This window comes from Cyprinodon variegatus, unplaced genomic scaffold, assembly GCF_000732505.1.
Source record: "Cyprinodon variegatus isolate N-32 unplaced genomic scaffold, C_variegatus-1.0 Scaffold141, whole genome shotgun sequence".
NCBI classification, from domain to species: domain Eukaryota; kingdom Metazoa; phylum Chordata; class Actinopteri; order Cyprinodontiformes; family Cyprinodontidae; genus Cyprinodon; species Cyprinodon variegatus.
The window spans coordinates 955,855-974,754 of NW_015150594.1; the positions used below are offsets into that span (position 1 = coordinate 955,855).

Genomic DNA, 18,900 nt, shown 5'->3' on the forward strand with positions numbered 1-18,900 from the left:
GTTCTGGTTCAGGGGGTTAAAGAGGATTAAAGCATGCCGTCCCTGCAGTGAAACATAATTGTAATACACTTATGTTGTGGAAATGCTTTTCTTTAGCTGAGACAATGACCCTAGTCAAACTTGATAGTTGCTGCAAAAATACGGGGCAACCATTGAAGAAAATCTGTCAGAGGATGTAAAAACCTTATGAGCAGTGCAAAGGTGACCTTCCAGAAAGATAATTGTCCAAATGGATCAAAACATATATTCCTGTAAGAACAGAGGCAAAAACATTCACAGATACTATCCATCTCATCCGACTGAAATTTAGCAGTTTTGTACTGAAGAACAGGCACACATTTCTGTATAAGCTAGTAGAGACATGCCCTAAATTACTTGCAGCTATGACTTCAGCAAACAGCAAAGTGAATATACACTTTTTAATAGTAGCTTAACATGAATATTTTTAAGCAGTTGCAAAGCACTGACAGCACTATAAAACTTCTTATAGTAAAACCCCTTGATGGAGAGGACAGGGCTCAAGTGAATCAATATGGAGTTAGCTAATTATAAATCTGTAATAATGTTCATTAAGGTTTCAAGCACACTGTGTCATGTGTTTATATATATATATATATATATATATATATATATATATATATATATATATATATATATATATATATATATATACAAAATATAGTTGTTGCAATGTGCACTAGGGTGACACCATAAATTGGGCAAAACCCACATGGGGAGAGGTAGCATCAAAGCGAAGGCAATTGTCATTTTTTTGTGTTGGAAAAATAACACCAGAAAACAATAAATGGATACCCTGTAGTGCCTAGGATAATGTCTCATATTTATATTTAGTTGATTTTGGAAGGCTTAAAAAAGCAAGATATAGGAACATAAAGAATCTGGGAATCTTTGGTACCGATCTGCAGACTTTCCCAGTCATATTTACAACCAAAGTTCAAATTTGTATCGGATGTGTTCCCCCCACTGCTCTGCGTTAGCCCTCTCTTCACACCCTTTTGCTGTATTTGAAAGGCGTCAATGAAAGAACTTTGTCAGTCTGCTCACAGGGGCCGAATAGAACCCTATGCACATATTTCAGAGACATTCCTGTGGTTGAACTGGATTTTCCGTCCGTCTCCACACCTCTTCTTACATACACATAAGCTATGCCTTGCAGTGATGCAGTGGTCACTTGAAATGGCATTCACACAATCAGGCTCAGATAACAGTGTGGCACATGGAAATATTCCTTGTCAATCACAAAGGTTATATATTCAAAATCTTTTTCGAATTCAGATGTAACCTGGCAACTTCAAAATTTTCAATATATTTGTTTTTTATTCCTCTATTTAAATTTTCCTCACATATAAGTCAGAAAAATAAAGGATATACAGTAACTAACTGTGAGGCATACATAATTAATGCTCAGGAATTTTCACACAAAAACTATGTAATCTAGATCAGTTCCCTATGTTGAAAGATAGTGTTGATCACATGGGTTTCCCACGCTAACTGAAAAATCATCTGCTGTCAGTTAAACTGTCACATTAAAATATCTTGAACAAATAAGTGCTCTCACAAAGAGAGAGGCTTTACTGGCATAAATCATGCCTTAACAAGCCTTGACATTAGAAACACTAAGATGTCTCCCTAGTTGTCTCTCTGATTGCCTCATGTGCGACTGACTCACAAAACTTGATGTGAATGAGTGTCATGTGTTCACTGAATATTTTCTACTAAAACAATATTTTCTTTCTTTTATCCTCAAATATGACAAAAATATTTGTTGCGAAACAGCCAGTTAAAGAATGTATACATTTTTTATTTGTTGCTACATAAATGAAGGATCAAGGAACGTTATTTTCTAACTTTATGATTTTACTTTTTAAGTATATTCTACTACATTTTCTATGTTGTGTGACTTTAAATGTTTAGTTCAAATAACTAAAGCTTCCTCTTTAATATAATTAAAATTGTTGATCTTTTACAAGTGAGCATCTTTTACTAATAAAACTCTTATCACATGACAGATATAATCTTTAATCTTTTGAAACCATGTACCTGAGTTGTAAAATACTGTATTTCAAGAGGGCAAAAACCTTGAAGAAGTTGTGTATAGATATTATAATTGCTTAATGTTTGAATTTGTTAGTCAGATAAACTTTAGCGCATGTGTTGCCTCCACTGCCCTCTTGTGGTCAAATGTTATTGCAGCTTATATTAACTTAAGATAAAAATGTTTTATATACTGCATTTTAACCTCAGTTTTTAATGCTTATTGTAATGGAAGTAGGTTGAATACAGCATTGCAAGGTAAAAAAATAATAATAATGTGGACATTTTCCTACGCAACAGTGTAATACTTACACTGTTATATAGGATTGTTCAAAGACGGTATGATTTATTCTAACATTTTACCCCTGAGAAACGTAGAGAATACAATTTAGCATCAATGAAATTAAAACACATATCAACTTTATATACAACTTTGAATTTTTTCTTAATTTGTCCAATGCACAGAAAATCAGAGCCTTTCACTGTCAGATGAGACAAAATTGAGATAATAATCATAATAATGATTTATGTATTCAGAGGAATCAAATATTTTTGAATGAAAAACATTGGAGCAGCTTTAAGCATCATGGTGGGAGCTTTTAAAGATGAACCTTTATTAAAGATGAACCTTTATGAGCCTCCATATCATGCACTGTAATGTTTGTAATTAGGTTGACCGCAATCAAACAAAAAAGTTCTATTAACTACCTCTTAGATAGAATTAAAACACTTTTTTTAAGTTATTTAAATAAGCATTAAAATAAACTTTATTAGAGAAATAGCAAAGAAGCCAAATTCATATCTAGTTTCATACTGGAAAATTTTATTCAATTGCTGTGAAGTTCAAGGCATCGGTATAGTGATAAAGGTATGCAGATTCCTTTAAAATGTTATCTGTTTATGGAAACACAACTTTCCTTTAGTAACAGGAAATAAAAAGGGAATGTGCAAAAATTATAGTTTGAAACCCACAACATTGATTTTCTCTTTTTAAGAAGTATTACTCCTTGGGGAAAATTCACACCATGTCCTAACTAAATGTTTAGCTGTCCAATGTCCAAATTATTTTTAAACATGTTGTAATTGCATTCTTGGCAATTTAATATTTGAGCGATTTACAGATATTAAGTCTAGTTTGCTTTCTTTATTTTACTACTTGTTCACATAATTCACTGTAATAGTAACAATTAGCCTTAATGAGACTAAAGATGCCAATAAGCTTCTTTCCATCATCAAGTCCATCATTAGTGTTCTTCATTCTCATAAATCTGCACATTCTATCACTATCAGTAATGCTCAGCTCTACATCCTCTGCTGAAGAAAACATGCACAAGATGCAGAATATCTTAGCAATAATATCAGTATTATATCATGTTTGTATTTTTTAGACGTATTGGTATCCCTCTGATAAGTAAAACTGGGCTGATATTAACAACCAATATTTAGATTCATTAAGGCTGTCGGCCGTTTTTGTTTCAGGGCATGAGGGGACAGGATCTGTCATGTGGTATTTGTTTGGTATTGTGTCGGATTGTGATGCAGCAGAGAAGCAATGTTAGCACTGCGGTCAGTCTTTCATGGTGTCCAATGGCAAGGGAAATATATGATATTGGTTAACATATGTTAAAAGCCATAAGGACAATCTACAAAAAGATTTAAAAAATAGTATTTAAGTACTAGTTCTTAGTTTGACATTTTCTAGTTACTTCTATATTTCCATCTTTTGTGCTATAAGCATTCGTTCTCCAGAGTAGGATCTTAGCGCAGATGCGGGTAGCAGAGTGAGTTAAAACTAGATTTGAATAATATTATGGGGGGAAACTTACAGCCAGGTCCCCGTCCAGAAAGTAGGATAAATCAGAACTCAGCTAGAGTCAGAAATAAATTTGAATGTAAAACTCCACATTATCAGGGTTTAAGTTTCAGAAAGCTGGATAGATAATTAACCCCAGAAGTTTCAGACTTCTCTACAATGTTTTTTTTTCTTCCCCTGACTTCTTGGGGTGGTACTTTCCTCAATGTTCAATGTTTTTTAATAACCACAATCTAGCTCACTTAAAAAAATCAAAAAATCTTCAAAACCAAGCCACTTTATCTAGAACTTCTTTGCATTGTGGCTCTTCAGCAGCTTGAATCATCTGGAAACACCCAGATGTGGCTCTGTCTACTCAACTAAACCCTTCTGAAGGACCATGTCACCCTCAGTCCCAATTCTGATAAATCACCCTGTTTACCCATTACACAATGTTCTTGGAGAGCCAACTTTGATGACATAAGAGTTTCATGTAATTTCATACAGTAGGCCTTCCATCCGTCTTTGCCCTGTAACGCAGGGCCTGCAATGTTGTGATTTGTTTCAGTTCGTGCTGCAGGGCAAAGCCTCTTAGTGTTTTGTTTCTCAGGACTTGTTTCCATGCAGAATAATTGCGTAACCTGACATGAATTTGGCTCCCGGTGTTACAGTACTCAGTTTCTGTCCAGCTTCAATGCTGTACAGTATGTGCATTTTTAATCTTTTTTGCCCCCTTTCTGATTATTTAAGTACTTCCATTTTCAGATGGGAAATTAACAACTCACTCTGATAACCACAGGCTTGACCTCTAAACTGAAATTGTTCTGTCTTTTATGGATTTACTGTTGTTTCATAACTTACAGCCACAACATATATTTGTTCATGTGGCATCTTGGCTGCAGGAAAGAATTGAAGGGCTGACCTTATCTTCTTGCACATAATGTTGTTTGGCAAAGCCTGATGACTCACCATATGTCAGCCTGGGTGGGTTTATCAAAGTGAAGGGGTCCCTCTAGTGGTTATGATTGGTAATTACACAACACAAACATGTAGAAATAAGTGCTGTAATACTAAAATCCCCATTTTTGTCTACCTTCAGGATATAAACGTGTGCATTCTAGAGAATTACCCAGAATGCTCCAATCCCCGAGTTTTCTACATCATTCCCTACTTCTGTGGACAACATCCTCAATGCAGGTAAATTTACAGTTCTGGTAATATTTTACATACTAGAATGACAAAATTGTTCTTTATTCTGACTTATAATTTGTTGATGTGTTACAGAGAGCCTGGAGTGTGGGCTTTGGAGAGGGCCAAGCAAAATGTGCTGGAGAACTACCTCCTCGTTGGTGTCTTGGAGGAGCTGGAGGATGTTTTGCTTATGCTGGAGAGGCTCTTACCCCATTATTTCTCTGGAGTCCTCAATATATACAAAAGCCCAGGTGGGTGCATCCATGCTGATAGATTTCAGTAAAGGTGATAGCTACACATTGAACTTTAAAATTAAGGCTTTTATTCTGCACCACTCTAAACATTCGGCGGATGTATTTTATTTTATTTTTTTATTGTTTTGATAAAGAAGTTGTAGCTGTGAACTTAAAGCTTATTATTATTATTTAATAAAGACAATAAAGCGTTACAACTTTAGATATAAACTGCAATTCATATGATCAATTGTGCATTTTGATTGAGTTAAGAAATGTTTTTCACAGCAATAAATCAAGAAAGTATCCAAAAGTAAAAATAAAAGGATATACAGGTAGGCAGATAATAGGATGAGCATACTTCATCTTTTCCTGTGTTGCTAATAAATGGCCAAAAATCGATTCAAAATGTTCACTTCAGACATACATTGTTTTTATGACAGCAAAACTATTCTCTTCTTTTTAAAAGAAATAATAGGGGTCCCTCTTTTTTTTTTTTGTCCCTCTTTTTTTTTTTTACACATCATTATCCATACATGGTTATTCAGGTTGGGATCCAAATAGCTCCTTTTGTGTATGTAAATAAGAGCATTACTAGTAAAAAATGCTTAGAAAGTAGAACAGAATATTGAATTTGTATTTTTTGGCCTATTGTATAAACCTCAATATCTTTTTTTCTTTTCCTTTCTCTATCAAAGAATATAGAAAAATGGGGAACTTGACCGGTACGGTCCGTAAGCATACTCCTACTCTGGAGGCCCTGCAGGTTCTGTACCACCGCATGCGGTATGAGTACGAGTTCTACGACTTCATCCGTGACCAGTTTCACCTCATGAAGAGGAAAATTGGGCTGAGGTCTGTCTCCCGTCCTCCGGCCTACCCGCCTGATTTCTTGCGTAAACTGGCTCTTCGGACACCAGAACCTTTGGATGAAGATGAGGAGTTGGACTCAGACCTTGAGGACGCCAACAGCTGGCTGGACCATCCCTGATGACTGTGTACACAGTGGATGAAGCCAAATAAAAGATCAAGCTAAAACTGCCTAAAGAAAGAATGAGGCAGCCAGAGGAATAGTGGATGTGTTATCCATCTTTTGGATGTCAGCACCTTTATTTTTGAGAATTCAGTTTTCAGTCTTCAGGCTCTTATTCTGAAAGGCCCAGCACTTTGGACTTGAGGAACTTAAAGAGACAAAAAAAATATGTATTTAAAAGCTGGCCGAGGACAGATGGGAATAATAATAAGCTCAAAGTATTTTATGATCTGTTTTTACTGGAGCATGTTGAGAGGATTTTCAGATCTTCATAGTTTAAATCTCCGGGAGAGATTAGCGGACAACTACGATAGGAGTACTTGGGAAATACATTAAATGGTGGAGAAGACTTCAGAGACATTTCCCAATCTTTCATAAAACTGCTTATGCTATAAAAATCGATCTGTGTCGTGGATTAGAAACAAGTGCCATAATCTTTGTTTGTATTTTAGCTGTCCAGAACTTTTCTAAGTGCCAAATCTTAAGGATTTCCTGTAACCGTGAGACTGGAACCTTTGTGAGCACAATTGGTATCAGTTGTGAAATCAGTTGTTATAAGACAAGTCTATAACATTTAATTGAATTGCAAGATTTTATAAAGTATGAATGAGGGTTAAACCTTGTGCATCTATTATGAATTCAGAGAATTCCACCTAGATGTGCATGAATCACTGAGTTAGACTGTGCAGAGAGTATTTAAGAATAGTTTTGTTGTCTGGAAAGACCTCTCCTTGTTAGTATGGCAAGGTTATGAGTTGCATGCTAAAAGTATATTGGGAGCCTTATTTTAATTCCAAAGGTGAAAAAAAATCAAGTTTACCAAATAACAGTGTTTAGCTGTGATACTTTTTTGACAATATGTAAATATCCAGCAGTTTTTTTTTTGTTTAAATAATGCTTTATGAAGATCTGCAGCAAAATGAGGGATTTGATCAAAACTGGACAACATTTTGCATTGTGCTTCTTTAATGTCCAAGGATATTGGCTTGCAAAGTACAAGAGAACTCATCCTACTGACCCAAACCTGATGTTTTTTTATTGTTGCATTAATATTTTCAGTATTGTTTTTTCATATCAATTTAATTTATTATTTTGTAATCATTTGCATTCAAGATAAAATTCTCAGGAAGGAAAACATTGTATGATACCTTCATCAAATGTATCATGTTATGTCAAGGTCATGAAGCTGCATTTGCAATGTTACTACAGGTGAAAATGACAAATGCATTCCATCATTTTACGTCCTTGAAATAAATGCCCTCAGACTTTTGCAGCTAATTTTTGATTGATTGTTTGACTTTATTGATCTCACAATGGAGAAATGTGGTTACATCAGTTCAAATAGTCAGGAGAAGAAGAAGGTCCCAAACGAAAAAAAAGGTGCATGGGATATATACAGTGCATCCACATATGGCAGCTTTTTTTTATTATTATTATTTTAGTAGGGTTATTATATATGGGTTATTGCACAGGGTGTTTACATGGGTGTTTGTATAGATGGAAACATGGGTATTTATGTAGATGGAATACAATAATATGCCTGATAATTAATTTTTGCACAAATGAATAGCTGTCCTGCATAGACTCATAGCTCATCTCAGCTTACTAAAGCACCTCTTTGAAGCAAGACGTCCAATGTTATGGCATTTATTCCCCTCTGCATGTCTGCCTCTTTCGTCACAAGAGAAAACCTTTATACTACCGCTTATTTTACCACTTTCTCAGCTAATATCTTTCTAAAGTTGATGGACGACAACATTTCAGGTCAGATAATTAATTTCTGCCGTTTAAAATTTTTCAACCTCTTTCATGATGTCAGGCAGGTTAGAATGAATCAGTTTCTTAATTCTACAGAACTGGCAGTGATAAAGCATGGGTGTGGCAAGTGAACTTAAACTCAAATGTCCACAAAATTGCTGCCTTTTAGTTTCCTGTTCTGATACAGAAATGAGCTTTATGCCCCATCTGTGGACAGAAGCGGTGGCTAACATTAGCAGGAAAATTTAAGGCTCAACTGTAGCCGCTTACTTTAAAATTTCCATCCTCACAAAAGTAAACACAGGTACACACAGACTTGCAGGTATTTCATGGGCAGTTTTCCACTCAGAAGCTGAATACAAAGATTTGCTTTATGTGTAGGGTGGAGAAGGGAGAGTGAACTTTCTGCTGCTTCGGTTTAACCTCGTCAAACAGGAAACAGATGAGAAGGTCACATTAGAGCTTAGAAATCATTTCACTTAGCAAGTTTTTTATGAAACAGTCTTTATTTAGATTACTTTTGCTCTTCTCAGTATCACTGTAAAATAGTTTCCTGAAGCAGAAACACATAAAACTGTATAACAAATGCTCTGTATTCCTAAGGAGGACTATATTATAAGTATTGTTCTTTTATTACAAAAATAGCAAAGAAGCTATTGGTGCAAAAACAATCATATGATTGTAGAGCTGAATTCTGAACACCATTGCTCCCATAATGCTGTCTTTGGACTGGAAACTATATATCACCTCACAACTGGAGTTTGTTCCTGGATTTGGTCCAAACATCTGGAGATTATATTCTGACCCCTGAACACACACATGATGTGCATTTCTCTGAGTATATCTAGCATATAGACTGAAAAAACAATACAAGCATATGAAAAACTCACCTAATGGTTTCAATAACAGCTACAACTAACAAAACATACAAACAGATAGAACTTATTTTAGGTTCTAAAGGTAAACACATCGATAGCATTATGGCCAAGGAAGAAATAAGGCAGTCAAAATGATGTTAAACTGTAATACTTTTAGTATCCTAGTTTCACAGTTGTCTGAATGCCCTGAGATGATTTAGTACCAAAAAACCTTTAAAACAAAAAGGCACTTCTTATATTATGATACATTCAACAGTGCTAAATTGTCAAAAACTGATTTGTGAATCAATCAGTCTATTTTTTTTTTTTTACTTGGCTGAGTACAAAGAAGTTCAGCTTATTGGCATGGCTTTTTATCCTAATATTGAAGTCTTTAAAAACCTGCATCAAATACAAAAATAAGGCTAAAATTGATCTAATGCTATTATGACACATTTTCCTGTGGTCTCAGACACACACTAAAACATCACGCATACATACTCCATTGATCACACAAGTATTTATACATGTAAGTCAGAGGTTAGGTTAAAATGTTGGTCACTTTGCAAAGCAAAATGTCAACAACAAAAAAAATAATAATAATTTCAAGCATTTTGTTGAAAGTTTTTTTTTTTTTTTTTCCAATCCATTAAACCTGTGATTGTTTGCTTGTCTCTCATTCGTCAGTTTATTTTTCCTCCAAAATTTTGCCCTGGTTTCCAAGCAGCATAAAAGCTCAGGCCTTAGCTTCATGTTTGCTCAGCTCCATCCCATCCTCTGCATCTTTATCAGTGGCTGACTTCTTCTTGCTGGGGTCACGTCCAAGAGCTTCTGCCTCTTCCAAGGTGGAGGGTAGAGGTTTGCCCAACGTCTCAGGTAAGAGCAAGGTCAACACACCAATGATGAATGCCAGGATTCCTACAATGAGCTGCAAAAAAATGTGATAAAAAATAAATTAAAAGTATACCTTTAATTGATAAAGCGTAAAAATTGAGATGCCTCGAGGTCCGGAGACCAACATACAGAACTGTTGATAAAAAGGTGACCTTTTGATGGTAAAGCTGTAGTAACTATGATCATATTATCTAATCCGAACCATGGCTTTGTTTAGAAAAAATATATGTACTACTGAATGAAACATTTGTGAATTGCTAGAGTTTTTCATATATTTAACGACGCAAGACAAAAAAGTAAAATAAAAGTTTCAATATATGTAATAAAAAGAATTTATCTCATTCTGTTTTTTTGTTATATTTTTTTTCTAAGAATTTAGATTCTAGTGTTGTGACTATAAAAAAAAAGATTAACTAAGAAGATATTGTTTGTTTTGAGCCTTGGTAAAAAAATTTGGCATAGACTGTTCCCCTACTTGTTGTCTGTCAGTGCTACTTCCCCTCAATGACCACTGACCATGCTACAGGTACCTCACAAATTTGTACCTGACTTTCAAACGCACTTAATACAGATACATTTGGTTGATAAAATTTATTGATGGTTGCATTTAAATTTGCACATCATCCCTCCAGTATTTATGACATTCTAATGCTTAGTGTATTTTCTTTGCTAAGAAAAACACACTAAATGGACTGTGCCTGATGTTCTACTTATTTTAGGGATGCAATCCGATTTGCATCTGGTTAGTAGATCCTTTGTGCTCATGCTACCAAGTTTGCACATTTTTTATAGATGTAAAGCTTTAGTAAATCCAGCCCTTAGACTTTATTTGAATAGTTTGCAGAAAGAAGGAGAAGGTTGTGCATACCTGAGGTAGATAAACCCAGACATCAGCCAGGTAAACACAGAAAGGAGCCACCACACTGCCAACACGGCACATCATGCTGCCAGTACCTACTGCCAGGGACCTGCAGAAGGTACGTCCACAGTACAATATATTAAAACAATTAATTCCTTATAAAGTGACAAAAATACATAACTAATTATTCAGAAAAAAATATCTATAAGAGAATTGACATCAGTGCTACCATCTTTATCAACTGACTACAAGATTCAGAGGCATCAAGAATGTTATTGGGGGGACGATCAGAGCTCTGATTACTGTATAATGCTTGGGGGTGTAGACGTAGCTGTTAAAACAAGTCACAATACATGTTTTCTGCATGCTTGATTTTTTTTTTTTTTTTCTTACCTGATGACAGTTGGATAAAGCTCACAGGAGTACAGGTAGATTAGACCGAAGGCAATTGCCACAGCAAACTTTCCGATCATACTAAGAGCCACAGCAAGAGCGTTTATGTCCTGCAAACATGACAGAGTTGTTTTATGTATACATCTGGCTGCATGTAGATGTTTAGAGTTAAAACACTAATTAGCCAATGAGGTTTTAAAAAACAGCTTAAAATCAAATCTGCTTTGTTTGATTTAGTGGAACAAATTAAACTATACAACTGACTTCAAGTGTGTAATTTTTATATTTTCCATGAATTTAATTACCTTGATTTTGGGGTGCATTCATTTGGGGAACAAACTGTTGTTTTTATCATGTATACTGTGACTCAATGCTTAACACAACACTGTTTACAGTATAGCAGCATTCTGTGCTGTCTAAAGCAAAACATTAGCAATCTTTCTGTCAAAAGGGTTACTTGTGGAAGGTGGGAGTTTTTCTCCCTACTATAGGCACGACCAAATGTCCCCTGAAAGTCTAAACATAGTGCTGAATGTACAGAAAAACCGTTGGCTGTCATTCCTAGTTTGAAAACATAGAACGGCTTTGGAAAACTACTGAGATAAAAACAGATGTTCAGCTTTGCACCTCTTTGTTTAATAAAGTGCTGTTTTTTTTAAAATCAAGGTCATGCACCAAAAAAAGTATGATAGTGACTTGGCAGATTTTTAACTACACTGACAAATTTTTCATATACGGAAGCCGATAGCGGTCGTGTCCTTCTGATACTTTTTCACGGTGGTTTTGTTATTATCTAAATTTTCTCATTATCTAATGATAATGAAAGCCGTTTTCTTGTGATGAGATGATTGGTGTGTATTAAAATTGATTACATCCTTCAATACCACAACAGTGGGAGAGGACTTATAAGTATAAGACATAGCAGTCCATGTGTAAGTCTGTAAATAATCCTGTGTTTAACTTTTATGCAACAACACGGCGTTGGGGGTGGGAAGATTTGCTTCCACTTTGATTCATAACCTATTAGACCTACAGTATGCCTCCGGTGCAGTAGCGCCGGATGTTTTCTGAACAGCCCCGCTGTTACGCTTGTAAGAGGTATAAAATGCAGACCTCCAAAATGAGTCCAGATTAAAGATATTCTTTAAAAAAACAGATCTGTTTCTACTGTATTCAATGCAATCCAGTCAGACACCACAACCTGACAATGAGTGAAAAGAAAAAAGAAACAAAAAAACTGATTATCTGCGCACACACGGTACCGCGACTGCACAACTATGGGCACCACAGGCATGGATGGACTGGGAATCCAGGGTTGTTGGCCAGCCTCATTCACTACTCTTACAGGTTAATCATCTCGTTATCTCAAGAAATCGATAAGTGTTTTATTGTGATAACAAGATAAATACCTCATTATCTTGAAAAAACAATTAATTAATGAATTTTTATAGTGATAATGAGATACTAAAAAAAAAAAAAGTCAAGCACAACCACTCTCGGCTTACGTAGTCATAATTTCTACTTTTTCACCAATTTGTGACCAAACAATAACATAAAAAGGTTGCCATTAACTGAGGTTGGTTTAATGATGAATGAAGACACACAAGTTTGCCTTTTTCTATATGCAATGTAGATAACATGTAGTTAGAGTACACACAGAGAACTAAAAAACTTAATGAAAGTGAACTATATTTTCTTGGAGGTTCATTCTAACGAATTGTCTGCCGTCCCTTCGGGCTGCAAGATGGTTCAAGGGAGAATGATTTTCAGCACAGAAGGCTGTCTCACCTCTGTCACAGAAAATACCTTATTTGGAAATGTTGGCAGCCATTTGGAAATCCCAGATTGAAGGTATGGGACTGCATTGTTTACTATATATAAAAGGTGACCTATGTTTAGCCATAGTTAGAAGTTAAAGCCCTGATAATTACTAATATCAGATGCCCAAGCAAGATTATAATGTTAACTTTGTAATTTTTCCAGTGCTTTGCCATCATAAAAAGAAAACTGGCCACAAAAACGTTGCGATACATCTTTATTGTGTAAGCTTTGGCTTTTTTCCCACTGAATTTCGCAGCTTAATGTGGGTTTCTCTGATACTAGTCGACGTACTAACAATCAGCATTTGGCTCGCTTTTCATTTCCATCTTTTTCAGCAAAAAATTCTGGGTCTGACACCTGCTGGCAAGCTATATGGTCTCTGTCCCCCCACTGCTGCATGTCTAGTGACATCATTACAAAGGGTTAGCGTTGATGATACCACCAGTGTGACAGAAATCAGGAAAGTAAACAATTGAGAGCAACATGTAAAGAAGCCAGCGCGTAGTAAGTGTGCTTTATTGCTTCATTCTTTTGTCCCTCCAAATCCTTCTTACCAGTGCTGCACTATGTTAATCGGATGTAAGCAGAGTTGTTTCGTCTTCTTGGATTGTCTTGTTAGACTGGCCCGATATTGTGACGTACGATCGTTGCACTAATTGGTATCACATAAATTAGCAGGTCAACACGGGTCTGATGTTCCCGCTGTGCCAATGGGAGCTGAACCATTTGTAGGTGGTATAACCCGGGTAGTTTGTCGAGTTGTTTGACCCCGTAGACGCGAATCAATGAGCTGTTCCCACTGCCACTAAAAAAGCTGATTGTTCGCGGTTTTAAACCGGTTTTTCAGCCAATGGAAAAGGGGTATATGATTTTCGTCTAGAAGTTATTATGCAGACATTTAACTAAGGATATTTTAGTAAAGCCAATATATAGTATTTGTGTTTCTATATATTCTTGTGAGTAGACTCAGAAAATATAGAAATATAAATAATATGCAAACAAATTGTGTGTCCAGTTCCTACTGTTCAGTTAGAATTTAGTCACCTCATGTCTAACCTGCTCTGTTCTAAATTGCTAGTCAAAGGTTATATTTACTCAAATGTTTAGTGCAAGTTGTTTGCTAGAGCAACCCTAAACATGAGTAATGTGGGTCAGAGACCAGAGTACAAACACATTTTAGACTGGAAGTTTTAAATATCATAGTAGAAAACAGTAATCATCCAGAACCTCAGAACACCGACTTAAAACTAAGCAGAAATTTTTTTTATAAATTGAAGAAATAAATAAATGTTGCCTATTAATACACAGCTTCCCCCTTACTGCTTTAGTAAAAACATTTAACATATTGACTCTTTAAACATTGGTACAGGCATAGATTTGCCCCACAAAATGTTGTTGGATGAATCTACTAAATATTTAGAGGAGGCCTAATCAGTCATGTCAAATTACTACTTTTAGTAACATTGGAGCTTATACTGTGCAAAGCATCTGCATACGTACAGCAGGGACCACGATAATGAGCATGCAGGCAACCCCAGCCAGGATTAGAGCCGGAGCACAAGTCTTCTTCCTTCCAATCCGGTCCATTGCAAAGCAGCCAATCAGATAAGAGGGGAGTTCCACTGCACCTGGAAACAACCAGTCACAGCAGCCATGTGGTCAAAGGTTTGTCATGCCACTGACATAGTGATATTTAATCTAGCAGATCTAAATAACCAACTGATGTTTGACTAGTGGCAGAGACTTCAAGGTATTGGGAGAAGGCCCAGAAATACAAGAATAAACAAATCTGTTTTCTTTATTTTGTTGTTTAAAATGAAAAACAGTAATTAAAGGGGAGTGTTGGCCTAGTGGTGAGAGCAGTGCGCTTGTGCTCTGAGATGGTTTGCTCCCCAAAGGAATGGGTTAAATGCAGAGTTAATTTCTCCATTGTGACATCAATAAAGTTCAATTTCTTCTTTTTTTTTTTTTAACCAAACAATTTAAGTCCAACATAACATGGCAAATAAGTTCAAACATTGAAAGAAGAAAGAAACTAAAAGACCAATATTTTTATATTCTCTGAAAGTCAGTGAAAACTATGATCAAATAAACTGAGAAATAAGATTTAGTCAAGGAACAGTTGTCAGTACACCAAGTCTGCTTTTTTTTTGAGAGACGAAAGCTCTGTTTTTTTTGTTTTTGGAAGAATTGGTAGCTTACGTAAAGAGATAACGAGACCTTGGAACGACCCTTTTCTCTGAGAATGAGATAATATGAGCAGTGCATCTGTGATCTGTTTGAGAAATCTTATTTCCTTTATTAGATACGATGCGGAAACCATTTAGCTGAGGAGACTTTTTGTACATTTCTGGCTCCGTTACCAATAAACACAGCTGTAAACAACCCTAACTTGGACAACAGCAGCAGTTGTTCTCACTCAAACATCATAGAACTATTGTAGTGGAAAGTTTAGGTACCACTGACTAAAACTATTGTAAACATGAACAAATTAAAGAAAAAACACAATATTCTCAACATTTTGAGAAAGAGCTCCATAATTCATTGTTATTAATACATTTTTTTTTATTCCCATTCATATTTTTGTATCTAGAAGTATTTGATTTTGATCTGGACATAAAAAAATGGAGGCCATTTTTGTCAAATATGTGTGTAACATTTATGACTTATGATTTATGAGGATAGCTTTATGTCACTTGAAATGTCTTGCACTTTATCTGAAAATGGCCAAATAAAAACATCTATTTGTTCATAACTTTATTTTTGGAATTTGTGGAGCTGTAAACTATACAACTTGCAGTGAAATCACTGTTATATTCTGTTTGTTTTGGGGTTTTTTTAGCATGTAAAGACTGCCTAACCTGCAAGGATTTTAATTGTTATAAATGCAGATTAAAGCATTAGTATGAGGTAACATGAATGGTCAGTTTTGGAATAATTTAATGGTGTAAATTCTTTACAGACAGATTTTTGGCAGTGGGAGGTTTCTCTACCTTTATATATTATATACTGTGTGTGTGGAGTTTTTAAATTCCATCTTATATTTTGTATTATTTAATATAAATATGGTGTGCTGTTGTTTGATGGAAAAAAATCAGTACCATGATAGACATCTGAAAATTATGGCTCTTCAAATTTCACTTTGAAACCAAATGTAGATGTCATTTGGACATAAATCATGTTGTTTTTTCAATGTCTTTTCAGCCAATTTTTGCATGGTGAGAAAGGTCTTACTTTATTTCCTGCTTCAGGAATGGCCATATTTACTGTATTGTAAAGTCTACTCCTGTAAATGTACTTACTTACTCCTGTAAGTAAATTTGTATCTGTATAGCATGCATTCTCATATCTTCTTGAAAAAAACTTTGACCTTAATCTAAATAATTTATTAAAACAAAAAGGTGCCTTTTCTGTGCAAATTTAAATCTCCCCAACAGACACTCACCTGCGAGGAAAAGATTGATATACTGGTTTCCTCCCAGATTGACTGAGCCTAGAGAGAACACGTAGTAGCCCAAGCTGCCAATGAACCAGATGGCCCACACTGTGCATGTACGGCCCACCATCCTCCAGCTGCCAAACAGGTCCAGGAAGGATAGCTTCTTCTCTGACTGCGCAGGATTCTCCTCTCCCTCCTTCTCTAGCAGAGGTTTGCCGTTCTCCAACTTCGCCGGCTCCAGGAGATCCTCCGCCTTAAGTCGACACTCAAGCCCGTTAAAGCGGGCTATCATGTCCAGCAGGGCTTGAGTCTCCTTATAACGACCCTTGGCCATTAAATAGAAAGGCGTCTCAGGGAACTTCCAGCAAAAGAGCAGGAAGGGTGAGGTGCATACGGAGAGGATGATCTGGTAGATCCACCAAACTCGAACCAGGTAACCGGTCAGAGCCACCACCATGATGCCGACAGCAAAGGCTGCATGGATGTGCATGGAGGTCCATGTTCGCACCTTGCTGCCAGTGAACTCCGTCACATACACAAATACAACAACCAAGTAGCCACTGGACACCTGTCAACAACAAAGAGAAAGGAAGAAAGAAGAACATAACAGCAGAAATATTTTTACAATTATCACAGTTAAGATGGCAGAGTTAAAAAAAAAAAAAAAATCATAGGTTCCTTTTGATCCTGCGTGGCTAAAAAACGTCAACTTGTTAAGAGTTCAAATGTTGTCCTCTCTTTTAGACCCCATAGTCAACTCTTTGAAGTATAAATGACCTACTGCACTGCCACTACTCTGAGCTTTACACTAGAATAAAGCTCAGAGTTTAAATAAATGAAACTGAAAACATCTTAAAAACATGCTTGATTTTTCCTTAATTCTCTAAAAATTTGTAACAAGTTATTTTCTACCATAGGAGGTAAAGCCCTTCAAAACATAATGGCTTTTTTTATTATGTGACAGTACAGCAGTCAGTCTTCAAAGCCGAACTTCACGGCTATAAAGCTGTGTGGTTACAGTTGTGAGTATTTGAACGTCTGTTTTTATGTGAAAAACAACAGCTGTAGCTGATGAGGAGTAGAGGGGAGCACTGGTAGAATGAGGCTGACGTAAGATTTCCTTTCAGTAGAACTTACTGCCATGTGTGTCCCAGCCTTTAGAATTCTTGTTTTCTTGGGGGTAGGGGGGCATGCACATACTGTGAATTGTAGAAGTTAAATGTGCCGAACTCTGAAAACGTCCTAGCATATTAGATTCTATTTAATCTTAAACATCTTGCATGTCACCCCTAAAAGAATGCATGGGCCAAACCAAATACATAAATAGCAGGGTTATATCTTTTATGTTGTCAGATAGATGTTTGGTCCATGGGTAGGAAAAACTCCCCATCTCAATGTGAGACTAATCTGCAAAACACTTATTTCACTCACATGGTGGCCAATGTACATGTGATTCTGCTGTCTTGCTTAAGGGATCCATGGTTATATAAGCAAATACCAATAAAGCAGTGAAGAAAAACAGGAACGAGGATTAAGAACGTAAGTATTATATATTGCCTTATTTACAAAGAAATATTATAAAGACGAAAATTACACTCGGGAATTAAATATAGATTTATCTATATTCCAATTTTATTTTTACAAGATTTCACACATCACTGGCACCGCCTTGCAAAGATCCTCTGAACTCTTCATTATTTTTCACATTTTCACAGCTGACAAAAAGGATGTTCTTTTTTCCCATTTTTTTAGTGGACTGGATTTTTATCCTAAAGTTTTACTCTGTTATAAAGAAAACAATGTGCCACCAATCAACCAACTAAAATTTACAAAATTCTTTCATTTCAACTTAAAATAAAAACAACTGTTCCATCACAATCTTAGAGATTTGTCTGAGAACATTTGTTAACAAAAGGTACATAAAAAAAATACATATAAATGGATTCAATGTTATTGTGTTCTTCATTTGAGGAACAACGAACCAGATAACTCAACATATACTTCCTGTTAGTCTAGTGGCAACAATGCCATGTTTTATCTTGGCTTTCTTCCTTACGTCCACCACAGTGTGGTAAAACCAACATTTCCTAACCTTAACAGGCTTTTAATATTGTGATACTGAAGTTGACCAAATGTGAGCTGAGCTTAGAAATCTAAATTTACATACACGGAATGACTGGTATTTTCTAGTAAACCCTAAACTTACCATGGCGAGCAGAAAGCGAAGCACCACAAAAAAGTAGTAGTTCAGGGAGAACGCCACGGCGACCCCGAATCCAAACTGACACAGGCTTGTGAGCATCATGATCTTCACACGACCGAATCTTTTGGAGAGACAAAACCAAAGAGTGGAAAAGGGATTGGACAATGAGCATGGACAGAGCAACAGAAGAGGTTACATGTTCAGGTAAGAATATTAGCATTTACTGTGGGGTGGCCAGGTTCAATCCCTACATGCTTTTACTCTGGGTCCATAAGCAAGAGCCTTTATCCCCCTGTTACTGCTATCTGAGTGGTGGGTTAGATGAAGTGGTCAATAAAAAAAAAACACACTATATCTATATATATATATATA

At 35.9% G+C, this 18,900-nt stretch overlaps 2 protein-coding genes across 3 annotated transcripts in view; one reads left to right on the forward strand and one right to left on the reverse strand.

Moving 5' to 3' along the window:
- The window catches only part of ust (uronyl-2-sulfotransferase), a 59,945-nt gene extending 52,372 nt beyond the window's left edge, over nt 1-7,573 (forward strand). For both annotated transcript variants that reach the window (XM_015376747.1, XM_015376748.1), the window contains 3 exons: nt 4,947-5,044; nt 5,132-5,289; nt 5,970-7,573. In XM_015376747.1, coding sequence (XP_015232233.1) covers nt 4,947-5,044; nt 5,132-5,289; nt 5,970-6,262 — 549 coding nt within the window. In that variant the 3' untranslated portion in view covers nt 6,263-7,573. The remainder of the gene's footprint in view (nt 1-4,946; nt 5,045-5,131; nt 5,290-5,969) is intronic.
- Nucleotides 7,574-8,082: 509 nt separating this feature from the next.
- Nucleotides 8,083-18,900, reverse strand: part of slc22a16 (solute carrier family 22 (organic cation/carnitine transporter), member 16) — a 14,865-nt gene continuing 4,047 nt past the window's right edge. Inside the window, exons 3-8 of the mRNA XM_015376755.1 lie at nt 18,532-18,649; nt 16,332-16,893; nt 14,387-14,514; nt 11,066-11,175; nt 10,682-10,781; nt 8,083-9,847 (exon numbers count right to left, since the gene is read on the reverse strand). Coding sequence (XP_015232241.1) covers nt 9,656-9,847; nt 10,682-10,781; nt 11,066-11,175; nt 14,387-14,514; nt 16,332-16,893; nt 18,532-18,649 — 1,210 coding nt within the window. The 3' untranslated portion in view covers nt 8,083-9,655. The remainder of the gene's footprint in view (nt 9,848-10,681; nt 10,782-11,065; nt 11,176-14,386; nt 14,515-16,331; nt 16,894-18,531; nt 18,650-18,900) is intronic.